We start from the raw sequence: 23,007 nt of genomic DNA on the forward strand, positions 1-23,007 counted from the left end.
TTACACTTCTACAACTACTAATATTTGTGGTGAAAAGACCAGATTCATACAGCACAGCAACGCTAAATGTTTTATACTGAGGGCAAAATTGGTAGTGAAACAGAAAAGGACAAAAGAAAAGAGACTGGGGGCACGGCTTCATATTTTGCTGCAATTTGAACTTAAGAAAGTGAATACGCTCCAGAAAGGGGCAGGCTAGTCTCGGATTCCCAAGCAGTAGAAAGTTTTAACATTAATCAGAACTTGAATGGAAGAACACGATCTTTTATCTTATCTTTTGTACAACCAAATGTTGCAAAAAGTTGTTACTGGCATTTACATTTTGCTTACGGAAGCCATTGATTTTGAAAGAGCTGCAAGACCGTCCTTCCCATGATCCACTCCAAGGCTGTAGATGATAGAGGTATTTGATTGACGATAAGAGAAACGGCTTCTTTCGCTCCTTTATAACCACACTCGGGAACAACAAATGGAAAATCACTGCAGTGAAGACTTACTGTTAGCATCTTCTCCCTACCTGGTCAAGAAGGAAGCATTTTTGTTTTGATTGGAAGAACAAGAGAAACACAGAGCTCTACCTGCCCCACATGACACGGTTAGCACCAAAGCTCGAGACAACTTGAGACAGTGAGTGAGATAAATCCTGATATGGAAATGGCATGCTTGACACCCTGAAAAGTGCACTGAATTTCACATAGACCTGACCATAAAAAAATCACATTACACGTCAAGAATCGGACTCTTAATGTGCGTTAAGTATAAATTGGTAAACAAACATACAAATCATAAGGCATTAGACAGAGATATCACAGAGGATCCAAGGGTTCATGATTGTGCTTTATATGCCCTATCCAATAACCTAATTGTTCTTGACAATCCTTTATCAGTGCCTAATAGAAATTTAAGTTGGTTGATTTTCAGTAAGTTCAACAACCTATATCATTCTCAATGCCCTCGGCAGAACAAATAAAGATATAAGGCTCTCAAGTAATGGTCTAGGTCAACATAAATATGATGGCCTTGTCTTACTCAAGATGGCAGCAATAGTAGAGAAGCAACCAGGCAGTTAAGAGAAGGTACTCTGGAAACCTTTACCTGTGGGAATCTGGATAGCTTTAAAAGTGCAGAGAAAGCTAGCTTTTCCTCATCGTTTCTGCAAGATAAGATATTTAAAGTAAGAAAAGTTACAAATGGTCTAGCCAAATATTGATTCTTGAAAGCTCTTTGTAGCAATGTAAAGTACGAGAAAACTCACATTGGTGGTTTGCAGAAAGCCAAATGATCAAGCAATACAGTTGTTGATGGAAACTCCGTGCACAGCTCCTCAATTTCTGAAATATGCAGACTGAGGCCCTGAATTTAACCATTTTATAGTAAATAATCATTTCTACGATAAGCTCCATCTGGTAACATCCCACATACAGAGACTAGCCTATTTGGTGAGTAGGCCATCATGTAGTACAATGTAAAGTAATAAAATGTTTTAAACGAATATGCCATCCACATCAATTGCTTGGAATATAGAACCATCCATTTTACAATAGTCATAAGAAAAGAAAAACAATACCTTCATACACATAAAACCAACTGGTACTCCAAGTTCTCCTGCCTTAGAGAACATTGCCTTCCCAACTTCGTTGGTCATCTGCAGAAACCCTCCAATGTGATAAGAATAACATCGATGTGGATGTATAGAAGTTATCTGGCTCTAGAAGGAACTTGCTCCACCTTTAATGGTGTTCGCAGGCATATATACAAGAGCATCTATCTTTTTTTTATTTTTTATTTATATATTTTTTATAACTATTTTATGAGGAAACCAGTACATCTATCTTAAAACATGTGCAAAAGTATGAAAATATTTAAATTACCTGTTGACCAGAAGGCCACAGATATGGATTGAAGCGAACAGCACAATAATTATCCTAGCATAAAAGAAATTTTTGTCAAAGTGATTTCCTTTAAGGCACCAGAGATACACCCTGATTAAAATAATCTGGAATTTCCCAAAGACCTGCAGAATGAGATGTTCAAGTTGCTTAACCCCACTTCCATCTTCGGTTGGATTTGCTAGGCAACAACCAACAAATTTAGATGGATACTTCTTCAACACACTGTCCAAAGATAAGCAAGTATAAGGCAATACCATATATAATATGTGGTGAAGAAATCAAGAGGAAATTACTACCATATACTGATATGCATCAAGTAGTCCTATACCATGTTTCCTACCAACTCATGCCCTTGCAAACATGATCATAAGGCCACTACTTAGATGGAGCATGAGTAAGAATTGTAGGCCTGATGAACTTCTGAATATTAAACTTTGTTGATTAGTTTTGCAATTCAAGTCTACACGGAATGAAAAGTTCATTAGGTGGGATACTGTGAGCCATGATGCTTATCATGTTATTGCAGGAATTTAGAAGTTCAGCAGTTTAGTTACTGGGTTCTAAAGTCATTGTCAAAACGTAAAGATCAACTACCATATACACATTTAACCATGTCAGCTACAATTTCAAGTGGCTCTGTAGCTAACATGACTGCTAATATTTTGTCTAAACTATACTACATTAAGAAAAAATGAACAAAAATGACTTCAACTTCGATAGGACATGATCATATTTAAACAGACCTTGTCACCAAAGAATGATCGAATTTGTGATTAATGGGCTGCACAATAAGTGCACCGTCAACACCTGCTTCTTCCATAGACTGGGAGAAGAAGAAAAAACATGAATATATGTTGGCAATAGACATTGTCATTTATCAGCTTTCCATATAGAAGAAAAATAAGGGGGGCAACAAAATGGTAGAAATATGAGAGTGATGTGTTCTCCTCATACTGAAAATCACTAGAACTGAGACTGGGAGACAATCTATAAAGACAAAGTATGTATGAGATCACAGTTACAATGCTGGCAATCCTAAAAAATCCATATAATTTCAATTGGGATTAAGCAAGAAACACACACACAGTGATAGCTTCATGAAAGTCATACCTTGAGCAAGAAATCGACATCTCCAGGCAAAGTAGGTTCTTGGCCAGGAAAGTAAGGGTATTTATCCGCAGCCTTGACAACCCAAAATTTCAATAACACTTCAGCTTCAGAAAAGAAAAGAAAAAAGTATGAACTTGCAAAACAGTTAAACTCAGCTGGGTTACCTCTTGGGGAGATGCCCACACATGCAGATGTGAATCTATGATCTTGGTTCTACTCTGGGGTTCATTGGCAGCCATTCTCGCAGCAGAGACTATGAACCGGGTCTTTGTTGAAATGTGGGCAAATGGCCATGGACATTTAAGTTGCACCACAGGTACAGGGACTTGAGCTGAAGCTGACAGCAGAAGAGGCGTTAGCCTCACTACCATAGCCATCAGATTATGCCTAAAAGACCCTTTCATTTTAGAGTCACATATATGAAAGCCCAACTCGGCCCGTTTAGGATGCAATAGACATTTTGGAAAACTTGGACATTATATTGGTAATTTCAGAGTCATTGCATTGGTGAGTCAGTGACCTTCTCGCTAGTCTCGAATTCATCGCTTCTTTGCAACAACAAAGAAGGAATATACTGATACCATAAATTACAACACCATCCACATTGAGCCTTATCAGCAGAACACATAGCTTAGCAGCAGCAGCAGCAGCAGAGGTAGCTCTACTATACCTTCAATGGCGGCTCCATTGACCACCCTGGTAAAAACCCATCTTCTCTCTCACTTTGTTTGGTTCCCGAGAAACCCAAAATTAAAAATAAATGTTAATGATGGTATAATAAAAGAAGTTTTCTTTCTGTTTTTGCTTTCGCAGTCAAATGTTGGTTCGCTTCCGGGTTCTCGGAGCGTATCTCAGATCAGAGCTTTGACCCCTACCTGTACTTCAGTCACGCTTCCAACAATTCCATTGTCTTCTAACAAAAAGGCAACGTTATCCTCCAGCTTCTTCTCCAGGTCGTCGCGTTCGTCCCCTCTGACATTCTCTTCGAACCCTAATTCTCAGAAAAGGGCCAGTCTTGTTAGCTCAGTCCGGGCCAGTGCTGAGGTTTGAATGAAAATTATTTTTTGTTTTTTTAACCAAAGTTGCTGCATTTGGTGAGCTTATAATTTTGTTTTTAAGTTTCTTTTTTCAATTGTAGGAAGCAACTTTGCAATCAAAAGTGACCCATAAGGTGTATTTTGACATTAGCATTGGGAATCCAGTTGGGAAGCTTGCTGGAAGGATTGTGATTGGATTGTTTGGTGATGATGTGCCCCAAACCGCAGAGAATTTCCGTGCCCTGTGCACAGGTTTTAAGATTTATTTGGTTTTGTTTATGGCGTAAGTGGTCTGATTAAAGCGGCCTCTTGAATGTATTTTGATTTCATATGAGCTGTGTGTCTTTCTTAGGTGATAAAGGCTTTGGGTTCAAGGGTTCAGCATTCCATCGTGTAATCAAGGATTTCATGATTCAAGGAGGGGATTTTGACAAAGGCAATGTGGGTGCTCTTCCTAGCCTTGTAGCCTCATTGTTTCTGGTTTATTTTATGAATTGCAACATTGGCTGACTATAGGTTTAACGATGATATATGATCTAGGTTTCTAGTATAAGATTGATTTTACATTGGTTTTGGTAAGATTACTTTAAAAGCCAATCTATCAAAATACAAGGAAGGGTACTAATGGTTCACTTATGCTGAACACTGATTGCAAGGTTAAACAGAAGAAAACGGAAAAGCAATTCAGCATTTGTTAAGATTGTTATGATAACTTGAATAGGTCTCTTTTCTAGCCCAAAACTTTACATCTAAACTAATGAGTCTATAAGTTTGCAGTGGGCATCGCCTCATAAAAACAGCTGTGGAGTTACCTCGCACATATGGCTGGTTGACCATTTTAGTTTTCCTGTTTTATGTATCTTTTCTCTGTTCTGTTTCCCAAGTCAGATATGCGTTTTGAACTTTGAAAAAATTAGCTTTCCTGTATTATTTATAACAACTTCTTGCAGTACATATTTACTCTTGTTCCCAAAGGTACATAGGTTTACTAAAGGTCTTCTAATCAATGTTGCCTGCTAGTAAATGAGAGCTTGAATTCCTGAGTATTGGGAGTTAACTTTTTAGTGATTTCGTGCTTAATAAACTATTGAGAGTACCCTTTTTGGCCTTTCATTCGTATCTCACAGCCTCACTTTTCCAAGATTTTCCCCACAATTTTGTTCCGTTTATTACTTTGAAATATGTAACATTTCTTCGTGCTTTTTAAAAAATTATTTTTGAAAATTTCATAGTCTGTTTTTGTTAAGAGGTTTTTCCTTTTGTTGGACATAACAATGACATTACAATGCTGGAATAATGTCGCAGGGAACTGGAGGTAAAAGCATTTACGGTCGTACTTTTAAGGATGAGAACTTTAAGTGTAAGTTATTCCTCACTTCTCATGCCTCATAGTTGGTTGTGACTTACGTGCTAGATACATTCCTTCCTAGGATAATATTTCCAGAAAACATAGATAATACAATGATTACTGGATTGGAATTATTCAATAGTCATTGATGTATTCCTGGATCTTTTGCATTCAGTTACACTCCAACAGTATGAACTGTCTTTTTATTGACAACAGATTTTCTTTCTGATGTAATATGAGATATTGAATATGATTGTGTCTAACTTTCATTGCAAACGTAACACTGTAAATCATGATTTTGCAGTGTCTCATACTGGACCAGGAGTTGTTAGCATGGCCAATGCAGGCCCCAATACCAATGGGAGCCAGTTCTTTATATGCACTGTCAAGGTAAGAGTCATTCATTCTCTATATGATAAATCAATTTGTAGGAAAATTATGGCATTATTGTTTGAAGCCTCATATAATTGTGGCACAAAGCAAAAATGCATAAACTTCAATTTTCCTAACATGGAAGATTGACAAGATTTCTTAGTTTCTTCTCAGAAGGTAGTTGAAGCTTAGAGGAGGTAGCATTATAGCTTTGTAACTTGATACATGCTTAAGTATAATTATTTCGTTGCAGACCCCATGGCTCGACAACAGGCATGTTGTGTTTGGGCAAGTTCTGGAAGGCCTGGACGTGGTTAGGCTGATTGAGTCTCAAGAGACAGACAGAGGCGACCGTCCTACAAAGAAGGTGGTCATTGCTGACTGCGGAGAGCTGCCGGTGGCCTGATGAGTTTTCTTATCAGTTTGAGTTATCAGCGATTCTTATCAGTTTGCTTCCTTATGGAAATGTAGGCTTTTGTATTATCTACCCAGTCAAGAGGCTTTTGTTTGGTGGGATTAGGTCCTGCACAAGAAACGTCAACTTTTTTTTTCTTCTTCTTTCTTTTCCACATATCTGTATTCCAGATAGTTGAGTTTGAGAACTGGGAATTATAGCCAATTAGAGGAAAGAACATTTTCTAAATCTACGAGTGAAATGAAAATGTGATGATGGGTGGACTGATTAATATTGTTAATTGCTGTGATCCAATCCATGGAAAGTATCAAATTAGCAGCATACCATGGCTCTTGGGCTACCCATTTGGTGTAATATTGGGCTCGAGTTTGATGTTGATTCAGATACATATGGGCCTTGTTCATGTTAAGTCCTTAATGGTTTTCTTTTTTGGGTCAATTTATTGCAACTCCAAGTCCATATTGATTTAGTTCCCCAAACCAAAACCTTGGCTGCTCTACTAGTACCAACCAACGTCATGTACTGTTTTCGTACACACAAGGAAAGGAGAGGAATGCAACCAAGAGGCTCCTTTGTACTAAAAATGATTAAGCTCTTTTACTTCTTTCCATGCCATGCATAATTGAAGATTCAGAAATTCACTCTTCATCTCATTATTTTCGATTCGATTCGATACGATGCGATGCGGTGCGATGCAATCATCGAGATCATATATCAATCGATAACAAATGGGTTTTCCTTTTTTATTTTATTTTATTTTATTTATCTTAATGACTTTTGCCAAAGGAGAGTGAATAATAAGTCAAAACTTGATACATATTCTCTTTATCTAAAGAATACCTACGCAATGAGTCAAAATTTCAAAGGTATTTTTCACCTGAACTTATACCTCAATTTTAATTTGTCACCTTAAAGAAAAATTTAATAGAAATGTCACCTTAATTTTCCAAAATCCTTAATTTTTCATATGACTTTAACTCCATCCAATTTTCCATCCATTTTCAAGGATATTTTAAGTCTTCCCCCTTTTCAAGGGTAGTTTAAAAATGGAAAAATCATTATAAAAAAATTGTATAGCATTTAAACAATTAAAATTGGAAAAAGAAAAAAAAAATCTCACCTTCCCCTATCCCTTGTGCTGCGCCACTAGTGGCTCCAACCAACCCGACCACCTTGAAATCAATTCCCCCTTCCCTCTTCACAGCCCATTCCTTCATTCCTCCTTCCATATTCCCCTTTCTCCTTCTCTCTCTTTACTATTGCGTCTACCCAAGTGCAAGTAGTCACACTTAGTAATAATCTTGGAAGTCCATGTATCGTATTCTCAAAGAGTAAGTAGGCAAATGTTTGAAAACAAAGAAATAATTAAACGTACCAAAATAAAAGTGACAAACAAAATGAAAAAGTAATTTGATTTGAATGTTGTAGAGATTGAGTTTAAAAACGAAATATCAATAATGGAAATGCTAAGGCTTCAAGGTTCAATTCTTTAAGCAAAATATGTTTCATGCTCTTTAATCCAAATTATAACTCGATTAAAATTATCATTGAGAAACTTTAACCGGAAGATAAAGAAATTAAAACCAATTTAATTTTTCAATGTTATCTTTTATTAATGATTCTTAATATCTAATCTTTTAATTTAAAAGCATGCTAAGTCAGTTCTTAACAATGAGAAAAGTATAATTGAACTCATGAAAAGATAGTAGCACTTAACATCAATCAAAATAAAAGAATATGAAAATATTGAACAATCAAAAATAAAAAAATTTAGCAATTCATACTGTATATTGGATTAAAAAACAATTCACAAACTTACTCAAAAGACATTCCCTTTAGCCTTAGCTAGAGTTCTAGCAACTCATTACAAAGAAAAACATAACTAAATCTTGAATGAAATGGATAAAGAAATCTGTCATAATGGTCTCCTTGTCAAATAAGTTGATGGGTGATTTATAGTAGTCAATGAGGTGAGTGGAAAGCTAATACATTCATAGTGGGTAATGAAGGGTTTAAGTGAGGGGTTAATTGGATTAAACATGTGTTGATGGTGGAGAGTTAGTGGAAAAGAAATAATGGTGAGGTAGTGGGCGTTAAATGGATAGCTATGAATGATATGAAATAGGCTCTTTAGCTTCAATGATTTTGTCTTCTCTTCTCCCTCTTTACTTCTCTTTATAATCACAATAATCTCACAATCAATTATTCAATAAAATCCACCAACAATTCTCTTCACACTTGGCTTGAACTTGGACAATTATATATCATCTTTTGGCTTTCCACAAAAGATAAATTCACCTAATAAGTTCACCAAATTAAATACAGAAAATTCATAAATCCAATTGGTGAGAATGAAATGTAATAGCAAGTGAAATTATCTTTATTAAGCCAAATTTATATCATAAAGTCTCCAAAATAATATTAAAAAGACGTAATTTGAGACCCTCATCATCTACCATGGAACACCTACCTCACACACAAATTCCCTCAGCCCACCCAAACTGAGTCCACCTTTTTCTTTTTGGTATTTATCCATTTGCATATTGAAGATTTGTGGAAGGACAACTACTAAACCAGCAATTCAGTAACCTACGTAACAGATGGTGACCAAGCAAACTTTAGATCGTTCAACGGAAACACAGTTGGTGTAAGTTAATGAAACTATGAAGACAAGAAAGAAGTTGGATTTTGGGTGGGAAGCTTAAGTAGTTTTAAATCACGTATCTGAAAATTTAAGACAAGCTCAATGAGAAAATAGGATAGGAGGTGTAAATAGCAGCACTCAAAAAAAATTATACATGCTCAGAGAGAGAGAAAGAAGGAGGGTCATGTGCGATGTGTTTTAGGGGCAGGTGGGGGAGAAAGGGAGTGAGGTCTCTTTTTTCTCTCATTTTTTTCCTTGAAAATGGAAAGACTTAAATAGCCTTAAAAATAGATGAAAAATTGGATGTTGTTAAAGTTGGATGACAAATCATGGATTTTGAAAAGTTAAGATGACATTTCTCTTAAATTTTTCTTTAAAGTGATAAATTGAAACTGAGGTATAAGTCAAGTGACATTTCTACAAAAATCTCTACTCCAAAAACAAAGAGTGCTACTATTTCCACCCCCTGCCCTATTTCCCCACCCACCATGTAAATTTGAAAAAAACACAATCTTATCTTCCCACCCACCATTATTTCTAAAATACCATTTAATTATTAATTCAAGTTTAAAACATTAAATTTTCAACAACAAAAATCACTCTTCATCTTCTTCCTGTTTTTTCGATTCACGATTAGAAATCCCAATGAAACACCATTCTGGTCAACCCCTCAATCCTTTTGGAAGAACTACTAAAATTTACACTACCATGAATGCTATGAATGCTCTAAAAACTACTATTGTTGGATGACAATTGGATGAATGAAATGTTGTAGGACCCTCTCTATTTATAGGCAACAAGGCATTTGTTCAGAAAAGATGTGACTGAAAAATATCAACAAATGTGTGTTTTCATTTTGCAACCATAAGCCAAGAAGTGCAATGTTTCAATTATTATGAAACAATGCAACTTAAGCCAAGAAGTGCAATGTTTCAATTTCTATAAAACAATGCAACTTTTCACATAAAGTATTATTATTTTATTCACAAACAAAATAAATAATATTTTATTTTTCCTCGGTTAAGAAGATGACTATTCCCAATGAATGCATACCAATTCGTAAAAGTCATGTACTTAAAGTCACGGGTCGCACAATTTAATTTCCATTCAATTATTAAAAAATTAAATATAAATATGATAATTTTCTAACAGTTTGTACTATAAATTCCATGTTTAGTTTCAACTTTTAATCTCACATACTTGTAACAACTAAAACATTCAATCTACCACAAAATGGTTTCAGTATTAATATTCAATGAAAAACTTGACAAAATAAAATCCTAGTTACTTATAAAGGGATATGCAATCCAATGTTCTTATGATTCACTTACAATTTTAGTTTCTAATTTGTACATGTGGTTGATATTTTTGTCGATATTTAATATTTTAGGATTTTTGTTTTTTGTCTGTCTAGCTAATCTACGTTAGTATCTTTTGTGGCAGAAAAAAAAGCATCCTGACGAGAAAAAGAGAGCAACTATCATACAACACAAAAACCTTAGAAATTATGCAGAGCAGACGATGCCTCTGAAATGCATGGGGGCTATTGTTTCTAAATACATACACGTGGAAGGCTCAAGCTCCCATTGCAAGTTGCAACCATAATTGATAGATTAATAAAATAAAATTAGAAATTATTTTCTAATAAATAAAAATAAAATGTGCCCATCTCTTTGTTTGAGTTTCACAGAATTTAATTTATAGCTCAGATGTTTATTTACACATTTTAGGTCAGCTGATTTAATTTCTCATAATTTTTTTTTAAAATTAAATAAAATAAAAGGTCTTTCTGCTGAGTCTGCTGTGCCCCTCTGAGTCTCTCTGGCCGTAGGGAAAGTAGTCACAACTTGCCGCACGCGCGTCGAGGCGGATTCGATACGATCCTAACCACGTGACCCTTGGTGGAGGGACCATCTTTTCTTTTTGGTGAGCCCCCCAGGCGGTCCACGGCATGGCATCAATCGAATGGAGAAAATGAGGCCCACCTGTACTGGCGGCTGTCTGTCCGGTTCAGATTGCGCCACGTGGTACTAGAGTTTGAGACCATTCACAGCTAAGACCAGCTATAGAAAGGAGAAGAGCCTAAACGACAGCAAAAATGGAAAGCGACGGATCATGTGGGCGTGGAGATTCGTGACGACACCCCCACCACCTCTCTGCCTCCGTTGAGATTCTGTCGGTGTTAGACTTTTTATTATTAGTCTCCCTTTCCCTTTCATTGATGACATGTCGTTCCTTCCCTTCCTCTTCATTCTCTTCCTTCCTCCTTAGACTGACAAAATCATTATGCTCATCATCACCATCCATCTATCCATCCATCCATCAATCAAAAAATCCTCTTAATTGCGCCTTAATTACCTCATCATGATGCTCTCATTTCCCTTATCATGATGCTCTCATTTCCCTCATCATTTCTTTGTTTGTTCCAACAATGTAATTATGATAGTGTTTTTACACATCGAGAGAGAGAGGGGAATTTGAACACGAATATTAAAGAGGGGAATTTGAATACGGGAATTCGAGTCCAAAAATAAATAGTTTTGATCATTTAAACTACAAACTCATTGCCTACTTATTATTATTATTATTATTATTATTATTATTGCCAGATGTTTGGTTGATTCCGAAAAAGGCAAATGTTCCCCATAGTGACCTTACCTACTCATAGCACTACATGGCACACCCCACAGAAATGCCCTCAATGAAAACAACTTTCAACTTCAAGAGCGCGCACACACACACACACTCACACCTACACCTGTCACTGCAATTAACTAAGGCCTGATGTTCAAGCTGAATTGCCAATCCTATCCAAATGCGCAGTGTCACAAAAGCACTTGTCTAATCAAATTGCAACAACACACAGGTCAATCTTGGCAGCTTATTCATCTATTGGAGCCCTAGCCCACAAAATAAAACAAACAAGAAGAAAGGGTCTTGCTACAATATTTGTGCCGTGAGTTTTTCTGTCTTCTTCATATTGATAGGAACACTAGGTGTCTAGGTGTAAAAATGCAAGCTTTTTATAGCAAAAATTGGAGAACTGAAAACCCTGATGAAAGACATGCTTTTTATGCTTTTAAGGATTCTTCTCTAATTGAGAGTTTAGATAGATCATTCAATTTTTGACTGCTTAGATCCTAGTGTCTTCACACTGTAAGCTTTCCTGCTGAATATCAGAACTAGCCCTTATAATATGAAGTGCCAAAAAGGCATACCAGGTTTGAGATTCTGCAGTAGCTGGTAGAATAGGTCATATATGTATTTATCATATCTTTAGAGACTAAAGGATGAAGCTGGGGAAATGTATGTAGATTGGAACTGTCCAAGTCAGAAATCTGATTTACAAGTCCCAGGCCGGATTCAAGATCAACAAAAGGATTGACCTGAAGCTTTGCATTGCAGTTTCAGAGCACAATTTACAGCTAACCAAAAGGCATCCTAATATACACAGGCATTAGACAGAGTGACAGACAGCACCTAGTTTACCTAATGAGACACTCATGAAAATGACTTTATCAAACCCAGGTTGTAAAGGAACTTCTCCGATCTAGTCCGAAAGAGATTCCCCAAAGAGAATTTCACACTCTCCTGTGGTGGAGATTTTGAATAGAAGTCTTCTTTCACACGCAGTATTGTTGAACCAATTTCTTGCCGAACTGCTTCAATTGTCTCACTCTTCACTTGATTTCCTGATGCATCTATCACATAGAAAACATTCACGGCTTGGGAACCCCTGGTTGTAACCTCAGCTCGGGTGACTGAAAGACCATTTTCTCTAAATATGCGAGTCACATCAGAAAGAAGGCCAACTCTATCTTCACCACAAAGCTCTAGTCTTATACCCTGCATTAGAAATGATGCATTGACTTCAAAATGCTATGTGAAATCGGGAAAAAGATATACAAAATTAAAATTACTGTATGTTTGAACCTCAGACGTCCGCCTTCTAATCGCCGCTTCCAAGCAATGGATAACCCTCAGCCTTTCTCCTTCAGAACTAATAGGACAGCCATCCGTGTGTCTGATATAATATTCCTATTAAACAAAGATTAAATGTTAACTAAAATAAGAAATTTGTGTTGATTGCGATATGCATCTTAAAGCTAAAATAAGAAATTTCGAGTAACTTGAGGGAAATAAAGACAACCTGATAAGCCTCAGGTCCTTCAGCAATCACAGTTGCATGGTATACCACATATTGCATATCTGTTAAGGTGCAAACAGTATCAAAGAGCAGCTTAGGACGGTCTGGGCACCTCAAGTTCACAACAGTATATCCTTTATCTACACAATTTTCAACAGTTACAAGAGGTTTGCTTCGATCACTGGCTGATCCACAATCAGCACCATCCATATCATAATCGCGATCAGCATACATCATCTGGTGAAGCCTCCTTTCCTTATGTGTGGAATCCACAGAAACAGCAGTGTTGGCACTGCGCTTATCTCTGTCCCCCTTAAGCACATAAAGGAGAAGTTTTTTTATCTTGGAAAGATGGTCAGGATCATCAATAGGCCTCCCAGTTGCCTCGTCGGTGATGAAAACAACTGATGCCATTCTTGAATTGTGAGTCCAGACTTCTGCGGTGACCACATTGCATTTGAGATCAGAAAGAACAGCAAAAACTTCAGACAACAAGCCTGGCCTGTCCCTTCCTGTCAATTCAATAGTGGTGTGTTCCGCGGCAGCTTGGACACCCACAGACCTTCTCAAGGAACGGAAGCTTCGTGCTCTTGGTCCTAGTGACTGCAAAATTTGAATTCAATAATCAATATGAATTAAAATTTACAAGATTCACAGATAATGTTGCTAATTATTTCCATTACAAACCAAATAGAGAAGAGTGTCTAGTAAGGTTCTAGACAGTCTTCTCTCCTGGGGTGGGGAAAGAGAGTTATCCTCTTGAATAGATCTTGCCACAATGTGCATCATGTTTTATAAAGTGAATATATACAAATCGTGACTAATACTGAAATTCAGTTAATATATGAGCAGGTCAAGAAGCACATAGAACCATACGAAAACTGAATGAAGTAAACCTCCAAATGCAGTAAGACTCAAACTATTGCTTCCAAAATACAGATAGAAAACACATCGATCAATCAAGTTTGCGGAAAGTTCCACCTATTAAAAGTCAGTCTAAACCCCATTCTCAATTTCGATATTAGAAGAAAGAAAGAGGGCTACTAGTTTTGCGGATTGACCTGTTGAATGCGTTCAGCTATTCCATCATCAGAGAGCTTATTCCCCTGTTGATCAGTGACATGAAATACTGCAAAAAGAATCATTGAAAATTATTCATAAAGAATAAAAATTTGAGATTTTTCAGCACTTGGAAATAAAAAGCTCACCATCCATGAACCATTCCCCATCCGACGAAATGTAAGCTCGTCTTATAATGAGATTTAAATCATTCAGAACCTGAACCAACTCCAGCAAACTCCCACGCTTATTTGCACTATCTACCTACAATTTTCTCCAAAAAAAAAAAAGAAAAAAAAAAAGGATAAGGACAAAGAACCAATGTTAAAAAGAATGGCCCTTTTGGATTGCTTGCAAAGATAATTCAAGAAATTCAGTCAGATATACCTTTATCAAAGTGGCTTTCCTGCTTGAGGTATTATCAACGGTAACCCTACAAATCCCATATCAAGAAGAAACCATATCAAAAAACTGTATCATTAAAAACACTCAAAATGGACAATTGCAGCTCAAGAAACAATGAACTTTCAAGAAAATGAGCAAAACCCATTTTGTTCAACGAAAACCAAGAGCAATTCATCCCCAAAAAAACCCCATAAAGGAAACAAAACCAAAAATGAAGAGAACGGAGAGTGAATTACCTTGGGGGGTTAATTCTCATCGCGAGCTTCTCAAACTCATCGTCAACAGCGAGAGAAGAGGAAGACCAATCCATTAGAAACAATGAAAAGAGAGGTTGGGATTCCAGAAGCGCAAAAAAAAGAGCAAAACTTGAGCTCTGTGTTTGAGACAGGGCTTTCTAGTTTGCTCTCTCTGAGAGTCTCTCGCAGTTTCTGCGTTGCTTCGAAAATGAAATGAGAACGAGGCTTTGTGGCTGTGTGTTAAGTGTTGGTTGGGTGGTGGTGGCTCTTGAGCTGGCGAAGAGTTTTGGAGGGACATAACAACAAAATATTAACAAAATCATATTCAATAATCAAAATATATATTAAAAAAAAGAGCGCATGCGACTCTTATGTCAATGCCAAGTGGGACCCATCTCGCCTCCTAAAAAACTTGGTCTTCCAGGGTTCTGTTTGTGTTTTTCTCTCACAATCACAAGGACAAGGCGGCGAATTTTTCTTAATTTTCTCTTCCCTTTTTTTAATTTTATTTTTGACAAGTGCGATATTTTAAACTAAAACAGGTTTGAATTCAAGTGTGACAAGTCCGAGTACACTTCCTTAACCAACTGATATAACTCACGTTTATTATATTTTTAGGGATCTTTAATATTGTAGGGATTATCAATTAATCTAGTACCTTATCCTTTTATCCATGCAAGTTGGTCTTCCCAGGAGGGATAAGGTGCCCCCAAATCTTATAAATTAAAGGTACACATGACACATCGGCTTTTTTATCTTCTCTCTCTCTATATATCATATGGAAATCTAGTAGGATTATGCTGTGCTTTACAGCTTTCGAGACCCCTCCTCCGACTTGGGGAAGCCTCTCTTATCTCATAATTATTCGAAATCTAGAGGGATTTTGTTGGGCTTTTTGGCCACTGATCGCTCTTGGATTTTCATTTTGAATATAGAAGGATTTAACTATAAGCATCCCTTTATTTTAAGGAAACCTGAACATGTCTGATTTCCTCTCTTTCATTCAATTATTGTCCCAAAGTTTCTGATCCCTTCAAATAATAATAAAATAAATAAAGGCCTTTCCATATTTAGTCGGGCTGTCCTCAGCTGGAGGGATCCCCTTTTGTCCCTCTATTTTGCTACTAAGCATCTGCCTTTTTTTTCTGATTTGATTTGCTTGGCTACTTTCGAACCTGACCTCAGTATCCAATCTGCTCCTCACTGTGGAGGAAAACTTAAGTTGTAAGTGACTCTCTCACATCACATGGCATTAAAATATGTCATGTTACATAATTATACACTAATAACATGTAACATCTTTCAATTGGATTTATTAAATCTTTATTATATCGAGAAAGAGCACGCATAAGAACCTTTTTTTTTGCCAAGGATACATCCTAAAATGCCTTTTATTTATTTTTCTTCTTATTTTTACAACGTACACTATCAACGACAATACTTGTGTGACAAAAGCCAACACCAGGATAAGAGTCCAGATGAATAGCACCCAAGTGGTTGGACTTGCCATATAGTAGGACCCTTTGTGGTAAGATTCCTGGCTCCGCCACTAGACACTACAAGTCTACATTTTTATTATATTGAGAAATAGCACACATGCCTTTCATTTATTTTTCTTGTTATTTTTACATTGGCCACTATCACCAACATCACTTACGTGAGAAAAGCCAACACTAAGGCATGAGTCAACACAAATAGCACCCAAGTGTTGGCAAATGCCACAGTGTTAGTCAAGATGGCTTGAACGTTGTGGAGGTCAACATTAGGTTTCGGTGTTGTGATATTTCAGTTAGTAACTAATTATTATTTTTAAACGCAACTCTTCTCTAATTCATTGAACTGATTTTATATAGGATCATGTTGTGATTAAGAGTCTTTCTTGAGTGAAATGGAGTGTATGTAAGCTCCTCTCATAGTATTAGTAGGGTGGGTGAGTCTCCTGCACTTGGGGTACCGTGAGTTCCACCCTAGGCAGAAACCCTACTTAAGAATCTCTCCCGATGAAATCATCAAACAAGAACTACACAAGTAAAATTTTCTATTAAAGAATGGGTGTTAATCTGTACTAGACTTTCATAACCCAACACTAACCTTGATCAGACATATTGACTGTAGAGGATCTTCTTCTCTATGCAACACTGCAATGCTATTTCTCTAGATGGGGTCAGAATTGTTTTAGCATGTGTTGTTGCTAGAGAAGGGACCTCTATATATATATATATATATATATATATATATATATATGCATTGCTCGAAAGTCTTGCCCATCAAGGAGCAGTCGAGTGTTCCAGTCACATTAGAATTAGGTTGTTTCAATCCATATAGAATTAGGAATTCTATTATCTCTTGTATTTCAATTATGATAGCTTTTATACATAGATAATTTGATAAGTCTGAGTATACTTCCTGAACATGCAAACTTCTTGAATCCTCACATGATTATAGGACCACAATTCATGGTTAAGACAATGAATTGTCTTACATTCTCCCACTTGGTCAATTAATCATAAGAGTGTTTGCATAGATCACTTAAAGGCCTTGTGAAATATGACTCAAACTAATTCCCACTAAGCAATTGTCAATTGTAAAGTACGAGGAGGGGTCATCAAGACTTCTTTGAATATCTTGTACTTCAAGGTCTTTATAACCACACTCATCACCCTTTAAAGCCACATAAGCTTCGATCAAGATTAAACAGCAGAACAACATGATATACTCTAAAAGCTAAAACATTACCATGTTTGTGTCAATGTCCCTGATTTGACTGCCAAGGTCTTATTGTGTTCACTGTCATGAATACAGTACCATGCGTAGCTTCTTGTTGTGTAGATACAACTGCACCAAAATGGATTCAGCTGCATCCTCAACTTGTGATACTCGCAAGTGCACGAGCCGTTCGGTAGTATAGCGTATGTAAGTGCGAGGTCGATCCCACGAGGATTGGTGATTGAATGATTCAATTCATTTTCCCTACACAAAACAGAAATGAAAAAGAAGGGAAATAAATAAAACAAGGAAGAAAGAAAATAACTAACTCAAGCAGATAAGTTCCCAAGTTCAATTAGATTAACGGATTGATTCTAGCTAATGTATGATTAAGCCATGGTGTGTGGTCATAACCTTGTGTTCCTAATTCCCTAATTTGATCATTTGTTGTCTAACCTAAAATTAAGCATTAGGAACCCATTAAGCATAGAAGAACAATTTAAACAACCAAGCATGTATCTAATCCCTGTTGTCGAATGTCCATACATACTCTTCCTATTCATAGTTCAATTCGAATTAAAGCATGGTGTATACTCTTAATTCAAACCAAGATAGCTAACATGCAAGCCTAAATGGTGATCAATCTTTCAAACTAGCATATTAACTTATAAGCATAATGAATAAGAACAAAAACCATAATTGAAACTTGGAAACTAATTCAACTTGAAAACTTAAGAAAAGAATTTACATAACAAAGAAAAATAAATTACAACTAAGAAAACATTAAGGAAACTAAGAGAACTTTGAGGAAGAAAGGAAGTGTTTGAGAACTTTGAGGAGGGAGAAGAAAGTGTTTGGGAACTTTAGAGAATTTTGGAAGAACATGTGTTTGAGAGCTTTGAGGATTTTGGAAGGGAATGTGTTTAAGACATGGGGAATTTGGAAGAGAGTGTTTGAGAACTTGGAGGATTTGGAGAAGAAAGTAGAGAGGTGTTTTGAGAGCTTTGTGGATTTTGGAAGAGAGTGTTTAGGAACTTTGAGAATTTGGAAGAGAGTGGTTGAGAACTTGGAGGATGTTTGTGAACTTGGAGAATTTGAGAACTTAGGGAAGGAAGAGAAATGTGTTTGTGAAGTGTTTGAGACATGGAGACTTTTGGAAGAGAAGGGAAGTAGAGAGATGTTTGAGAACTTTGAGGATTTTGGAAGAACATGTGTTTGAAAGCTTTAGAGAATTTGATGAAGGAAATGGGAGAAGTGTTTGGGAAGTGTTTGGAGAAGAGAGTATTTGAAGAATTTAGAAGAAGAGAAAGGAAAAGTGTTTGATATTTAGTACAAGGATCATATTACAACAATTGAGAACTACAAAGGGAAATTAAGAGAATTTGAGGGAGATAAGGGAAGGGAGCTCTAGAGAAGTGCTTGAGAGCTCCCCCCCTTGGGGTGTTATTACAAGCTTAGAGAACTTCCCTATTTATAGGCCTAGGGGAAGTGAAAATCAGAATTCAATAAGACTAATGCATACAACACTTGAATTATAAAATCTGAAATGGTTGATGCACTTGTATTAGAAAATCTGAAATGGGTGATGCACTTGTATTAGAAAATCTTGAATTGGTTGATGCACTTCACCACTAAATCCCACCAGCAGCCCTAGCTCATCTTCATGTCACCATGACCAAGCTTCCAACCAGAAATGATAGCTCATACCTAGCTCACCATGACCAAGCATCCAACCAGCACATGCTGAGGTCAGCATGACCAGCAACTTCAAGGGCTTACAACTTGGGCTTCTCTTAATCAAATTAGGACTTTAAGCACTCTAAATTGAAGTTCAGAATGTCTTCTTTCCAGCCATATGTTATTTGGGCCAATACAAGGTCGGAGGAAGAAGTTAAGGCCGAAACAAATTGCTAACTCATTTTCCGCGCTGATAAGATCCATCCTGAGCATGGTTCTGTGTTTGCTAGGTAACGGACTCCAGATTTATCCAATGGGGCTGAATTTTGGATATGTTATAGTACACACCAATTGGAGCAACTTTCATGAAGAATGTGGCCTCATCCGAGCTATGTAGGTTTCTGAAACAAAGCTTGCAATATGACCTACGGAACTGGACTGGCAGGGGGCTGTAGCCATAATGAATTTGTCTTTAAGCTCTTCATCAATTCATCCAAATTAGGCCTTAACATGCTTGAATTGCATGAATTATGTTCTCCAAAGCCATCATTGTTACCTAAAGCTCAATTAACTGAAAGATAAACACAAAAAGGATTAAAAGCACAAGTTTAACTCAAAAACATAACCAAATCATAAGCTAGAAGGGTAAGAAATAATATACAATTATGAACCGATCACTTCTTTAAGCTAGCAATGCTAGTAAATGTTATTCATGCGTTTTCAAAACATAACAACATAATTTTAAAATAAAATTAACTTTAATTTGAACCAAACTGAATCAACATCCATCGAAACTACAGAAAAACAAAACAAATGTTTAAAACTTGAAACAAATCGAGCTCCCACTGATTTAGGCATCCATGTCAGCTAAACATGCCTATGAAAAACAGCATTTGGTACTTCTTTAGTAAGCGGATCTGCAATCATTTGATATGTTCCTATGTGATCTAAAGTAGTGTATCCTTGACTGATTTTCTCCTTGACTATTATGAATTTGACATCCAGCAGTCTCGAACCTCTTGTTCTTTTGTTTCCCTTAGCAAATAGCACTGCCACACTATTGTCATTCCATAGTTGGATAGGTCTGTGTATTGATTCCACCACACTTAAGCTGATGATGAAATTCCTTAACCACATAGCCTGAGAAGTAGCTTCATAGCAGGTTAGAAATTTAGCAAGCATTGTAAAACCAACTGTAAGAGGCTGTTTGATGCTTCTCCATGAAACTGCAGCTCCTCTAAACATAAACACAAATCAAGATGTGGATTTTAGTGTATCTTGACATCCTGCAAAGTCTGCATATGCAAATCCTTGCAATTCTAGTTGCTCACTTTTTTGTGAATACCAATTTGTAGTCCTTTGTTCTCTGCAAGTATCTCATAACTTTCTTTCCTGCAACCCAATGTGCTTGTCCAGGATTTGACTGAAATCTCCCTAACATGCTAACTGCAAAAGCCAGATCAGGTCTTGTACACACTTGTGCATACATTAAACTCCTGAATAGTGAAGCATAAGGTTTGTAAGCCATTTCAAGCTTTTCTTGTTCAGTTTTAGGTGCCTGCTCAATGCTTAAGTTATCACCTTTTGTGATGGGAACATAACTGCCTGCACAATCTTGCACCTTTTGAGCACCTTCTCTATGTAAGATCTCTGTGATAGTCCAAGCAAATCCTTTTCTCGATTTATACTTATGTCTATGCCCAAAACATAGCTTGCTTCTGCCAGATCAGTCATATCAAAGTGTTTGAACAGAAAACTTTTACAGTCATGTAACATGGTAAGATTTGTACAAGCCAATAAAATGTCATCCACATAGAGAACCAGAATAATGGGATGTCTCCCACTGATCTTCATATATATGCACTCATCCAATGCATTTTTTGTGCAACCTTATTAAATTTCAAGTACCATTGTCTTGAGGCTTGCTTTCATCCATAAATTGATTTGTACAGTTTGCAGACCAAATTCTTCTCCTTTTCTTGAATAAAACCTTTTGGTTGCATCATGTAAATCTCTTATTCAAGCTCTCCATTTAAGAACGTAGTTTTAACATCCATCTGATGCAAATGCAGATTAAACTATGCCACTAGTGCCATGATTATTCTTAATGAATCTTTGGTTGAGACTGATGAAAGGGTCTCATTGTAATCAATTCCTTCCTTCTGTGTAAACCCTTTGGCAACCACTCTTGCCTTATATCTATCCACCTGCCCTTTTGAGTTTCTCTTTGTCTTAAACACCCATTTACAACCTATTGGTTTGCAACCTTGAGGTAAGGTCACAAGCTTCCGAACTCCATTCTTCTCCATTGAATTCAATTCTGATTTCATTGCTGCCCACCAAATATCACTCTTTTCACTCATCATGGTTTGTTTGAAAGTCATGGGATCATCAGTTCTGTTTATATCATGCTTAGCTCCTTGTAGATACACGAAATAATCATCTGTCAATGCAGGCCTTCTTACTATGTGTGATCATCTTAGTTCTGTGTTTTGTTGCATTTCTGCATCTTCTTCTACTTAGACTGTGTCTTGGTTTTCAGATGGCAATGTCTAATTATTGTCCATTTGCATTGGTTCTGCAGTTTCATTTTGGACTGTAATTGTATCCTTAATCTGATCCAGTTGTGAGTTGTCTAAATCTATTTGAGGTAATCTGACATTTTCTTTTGCAGAATTCTTTGATGTCAAGCTGTCTGCAGTAATCTCATCAAAATTGAAATTCTCTTATGCAGTTCTCTCTTCATCAGTTTCTATAAATACTGCTCTTGATGTCTCTATGAATCTCTTGGTGTGATGAAGGCATTAAAACCTATAGCCCTTAGTTCTCTCAGGGTAACCAATAAAATGACAACTTATGGTTTTGGGATCCAGTTTTTTTTATGCAGGATGATAGGGTTTGGCTTCTGCTTTACAACCCCAGGTTCTTAGATGTTTTAGGCTAGGTTTTCTTCCATTCCAAATCTCATAAGGGATCTGGTTAATGCTCTTGGTTGGGACTTTATTTAGAACATAATTTGTAGTTTTCAAGGCTTATCCCTAGAGGAAAATTGGTTAGTTTGCACAACTCATCATGCTTCTTATCATGTCTTTTCATGTTCTATATCTTCTTTCTGAGACTCTATTCTGTTGAGGAGTACCTGGATTTGTGTATTGAGCTATAATTCCTTCTTGCTGTTGGAATTTTGCAAAGGGTCCAGGATTTCTCCCAGTTTCATCAAACCTTCCATAGTATTCTCCACCTCTATCCGATCGAACTACTTTAATTTTGAGGTTCAGTTGATTTTCTACTTCAGCCTTGTAAATTTTGAACATGTCTAAGGCACTTGATTTTTCTTTTATGAGAAATACATGTCCAAACCTTGAGAAATTGTCTGTGAAGGTTATGAAGTAAGTGAATCCTTCATGAGTTGGATTGGGAAAAGGACCACAAATATTTGTGTGAATAAGTTAGACACGTTTGCTTCCTATTGCTCCCTTTTCCTTAAGTTCGTCAATTTCCCCTTGACACATTCAATGCATATTTCATTTGTATTGTTATGATTCATTGGTGGCAAGATTGATTCTTTGCATAGTTGATTAATCCTTTCTTTTGAAATGTGGCCAAGCCTTTTATGCCATAGTTTATAGGCGACTTCATTGCTTGTTTTGGTTTGCACAGTGTTAACTTCCATTTAAGTTCTTTTGCAATTTAATTGAAACATTCCATCAATGAGCCTTGCTTTGCCAATTAACTCTTTATTCTTGAAAATAGAACAACCAATTCCATCAAAATTCAATTTGAACTTTGATTTTACAAGTCTAGTAACTGAAATTAAACTCTTCTTCATAGAAGGAATGTAAACTACTTCATCTAACTCCAAAACAAAACCAAAATCTAATTCAATTCTAACTGCTCCCTATGAATTCTACTTGAACTTTTTCTCCATTGCCAACGAACACCTTTACTTCATCCTTGCT

At 36.6% G+C, this 23,007-nt stretch overlaps 3 protein-coding genes across 3 annotated transcripts; 1 reads left to right on the forward strand and 2 right to left on the reverse strand.

Moving 5' to 3' along the window:
- Nucleotides 1–204: 204 nt before the first annotated feature.
- On the reverse strand, nucleotides 205–3,421 carry LOC110756776 (catalytic/ hydrolase). The gene is made up of 10 exons (XM_021958233.2): nucleotides 3,167–3,421; nucleotides 3,003–3,074; nucleotides 2,636–2,715; nucleotides 2,015–2,114; nucleotides 1,872–1,925; nucleotides 1,568–1,645; nucleotides 1,256–1,353; nucleotides 1,096–1,153; nucleotides 579–700; nucleotides 205–480 (listed from the first exon to the last, which is right to left on the reverse strand). Exons 1-10 carry the CDS (start codon nucleotides 3,404–3,406, stop codon nucleotides 327–329), a joined length of 1,056 nt encoding a protein of 351 aa, XP_021813925.2. The 5' UTR covers nucleotides 3,407–3,421; the 3' UTR covers nucleotides 205–326.
- Nucleotides 3,422–3,521: 100 nt separating this feature from the next.
- PNSL5 (cyclophilin 20-2) lies at nucleotides 3,522–6,402 on the forward strand. The gene is made up of 7 exons (XM_021958234.2): nucleotides 3,522–3,701; nucleotides 3,816–4,046; nucleotides 4,141–4,291; nucleotides 4,392–4,480; nucleotides 5,345–5,399; nucleotides 5,692–5,777; nucleotides 6,013–6,402. Exons 1-7 carry the CDS (start codon nucleotides 3,678–3,680, stop codon nucleotides 6,163–6,165), a joined length of 789 nt encoding a protein of 262 aa, XP_021813926.1. The 5' UTR covers nucleotides 3,522–3,677; the 3' UTR covers nucleotides 6,166–6,402.
- A 5,707-nt stretch (nucleotides 6,403–12,109) lies between these two features.
- LOC110756780 (ACT domain-containing protein ACR4) lies at nucleotides 12,110–14,979 on the reverse strand. The gene is made up of 7 exons (XM_021958236.1): nucleotides 14,666–14,979; nucleotides 14,412–14,457; nucleotides 14,174–14,288; nucleotides 14,027–14,094; nucleotides 12,969–13,568; nucleotides 12,752–12,856; nucleotides 12,110–12,664 (listed from the first exon to the last, which is right to left on the reverse strand). Exons 1-7 carry the CDS (start codon nucleotides 14,737–14,739, stop codon nucleotides 12,320–12,322), a joined length of 1,353 nt encoding a protein of 450 aa, XP_021813928.1. The 5' UTR covers nucleotides 14,740–14,979; the 3' UTR covers nucleotides 12,110–12,319.
- Nucleotides 14,980–23,007: the final 8,028 nt, after the last annotated feature.

This window comes from Prunus avium, chromosome 1 (assembly GCF_965620075.1).
Source record: "Prunus avium chromosome 1, drPruAviu1.hap1.1, whole genome shotgun sequence".
NCBI classification, from domain to species: Eukaryota; Viridiplantae; Streptophyta; class Magnoliopsida; order Rosales; family Rosaceae; genus Prunus; species Prunus avium.

Coding starts and splice junctions, on each gene's coding strand:
- LOC110756780 (XM_021958236.1), bottom strand. CDS start 14,739: ATGGATTGGTCTTCCTCTTCTCTCGCTGTTGACGATGAGTTTGAGAAG. Junction 14,289..14,411: donor GGAAAGCCACTTTGATAAAG/GTATATCTGACT, acceptor AGAAAATTGTAG/GTAGATAGTGCAAATAAGCG. Junction 12,665..12,751: donor TTAGAAGGCGGACGTCTGAG/GTTCAAACATAC, acceptor TTTCTAATGCAG/GGTATAAGACTAGAGCTTTG.
- PNSL5 (XM_021958234.2), top strand. CDS start 3,678: ATGGCGGCTCCATTGACCACCCTG. Junction 3,702..3,815: donor CGGCTCCATTGACCACCCTG/GTAAAAACCCAT, acceptor TTGCTTTCGCAG/TCAAATGTTGGTTCGCTTCC. Junction 5,778..6,012: donor TCTTTATATGCACTGTCAAG/GTAAGAGTCATT, acceptor ATTTCGTTGCAG/ACCCCATGGCTCGACAACAG.
- LOC110756776 (XM_021958233.2), bottom strand. CDS start 3,406: ATGAAAGGGTCTTTTAGGCATAATCTGATGGCTATGGTAGTGAGGCTA. Junction 2,115..2,635: donor GATCATTCTTTGGTGACAAG/GTCTGTTTAAAT, acceptor ATCTTTGGACAG/TGTGTTGAAGAAGTATCCAT. Junction 1,646..1,871: donor TGTGGCCTTCTGGTCAACAG/GTAATTTAAATA, acceptor GGGTTTCTGCAG/ATGACCAACGAAGTTGGGAA.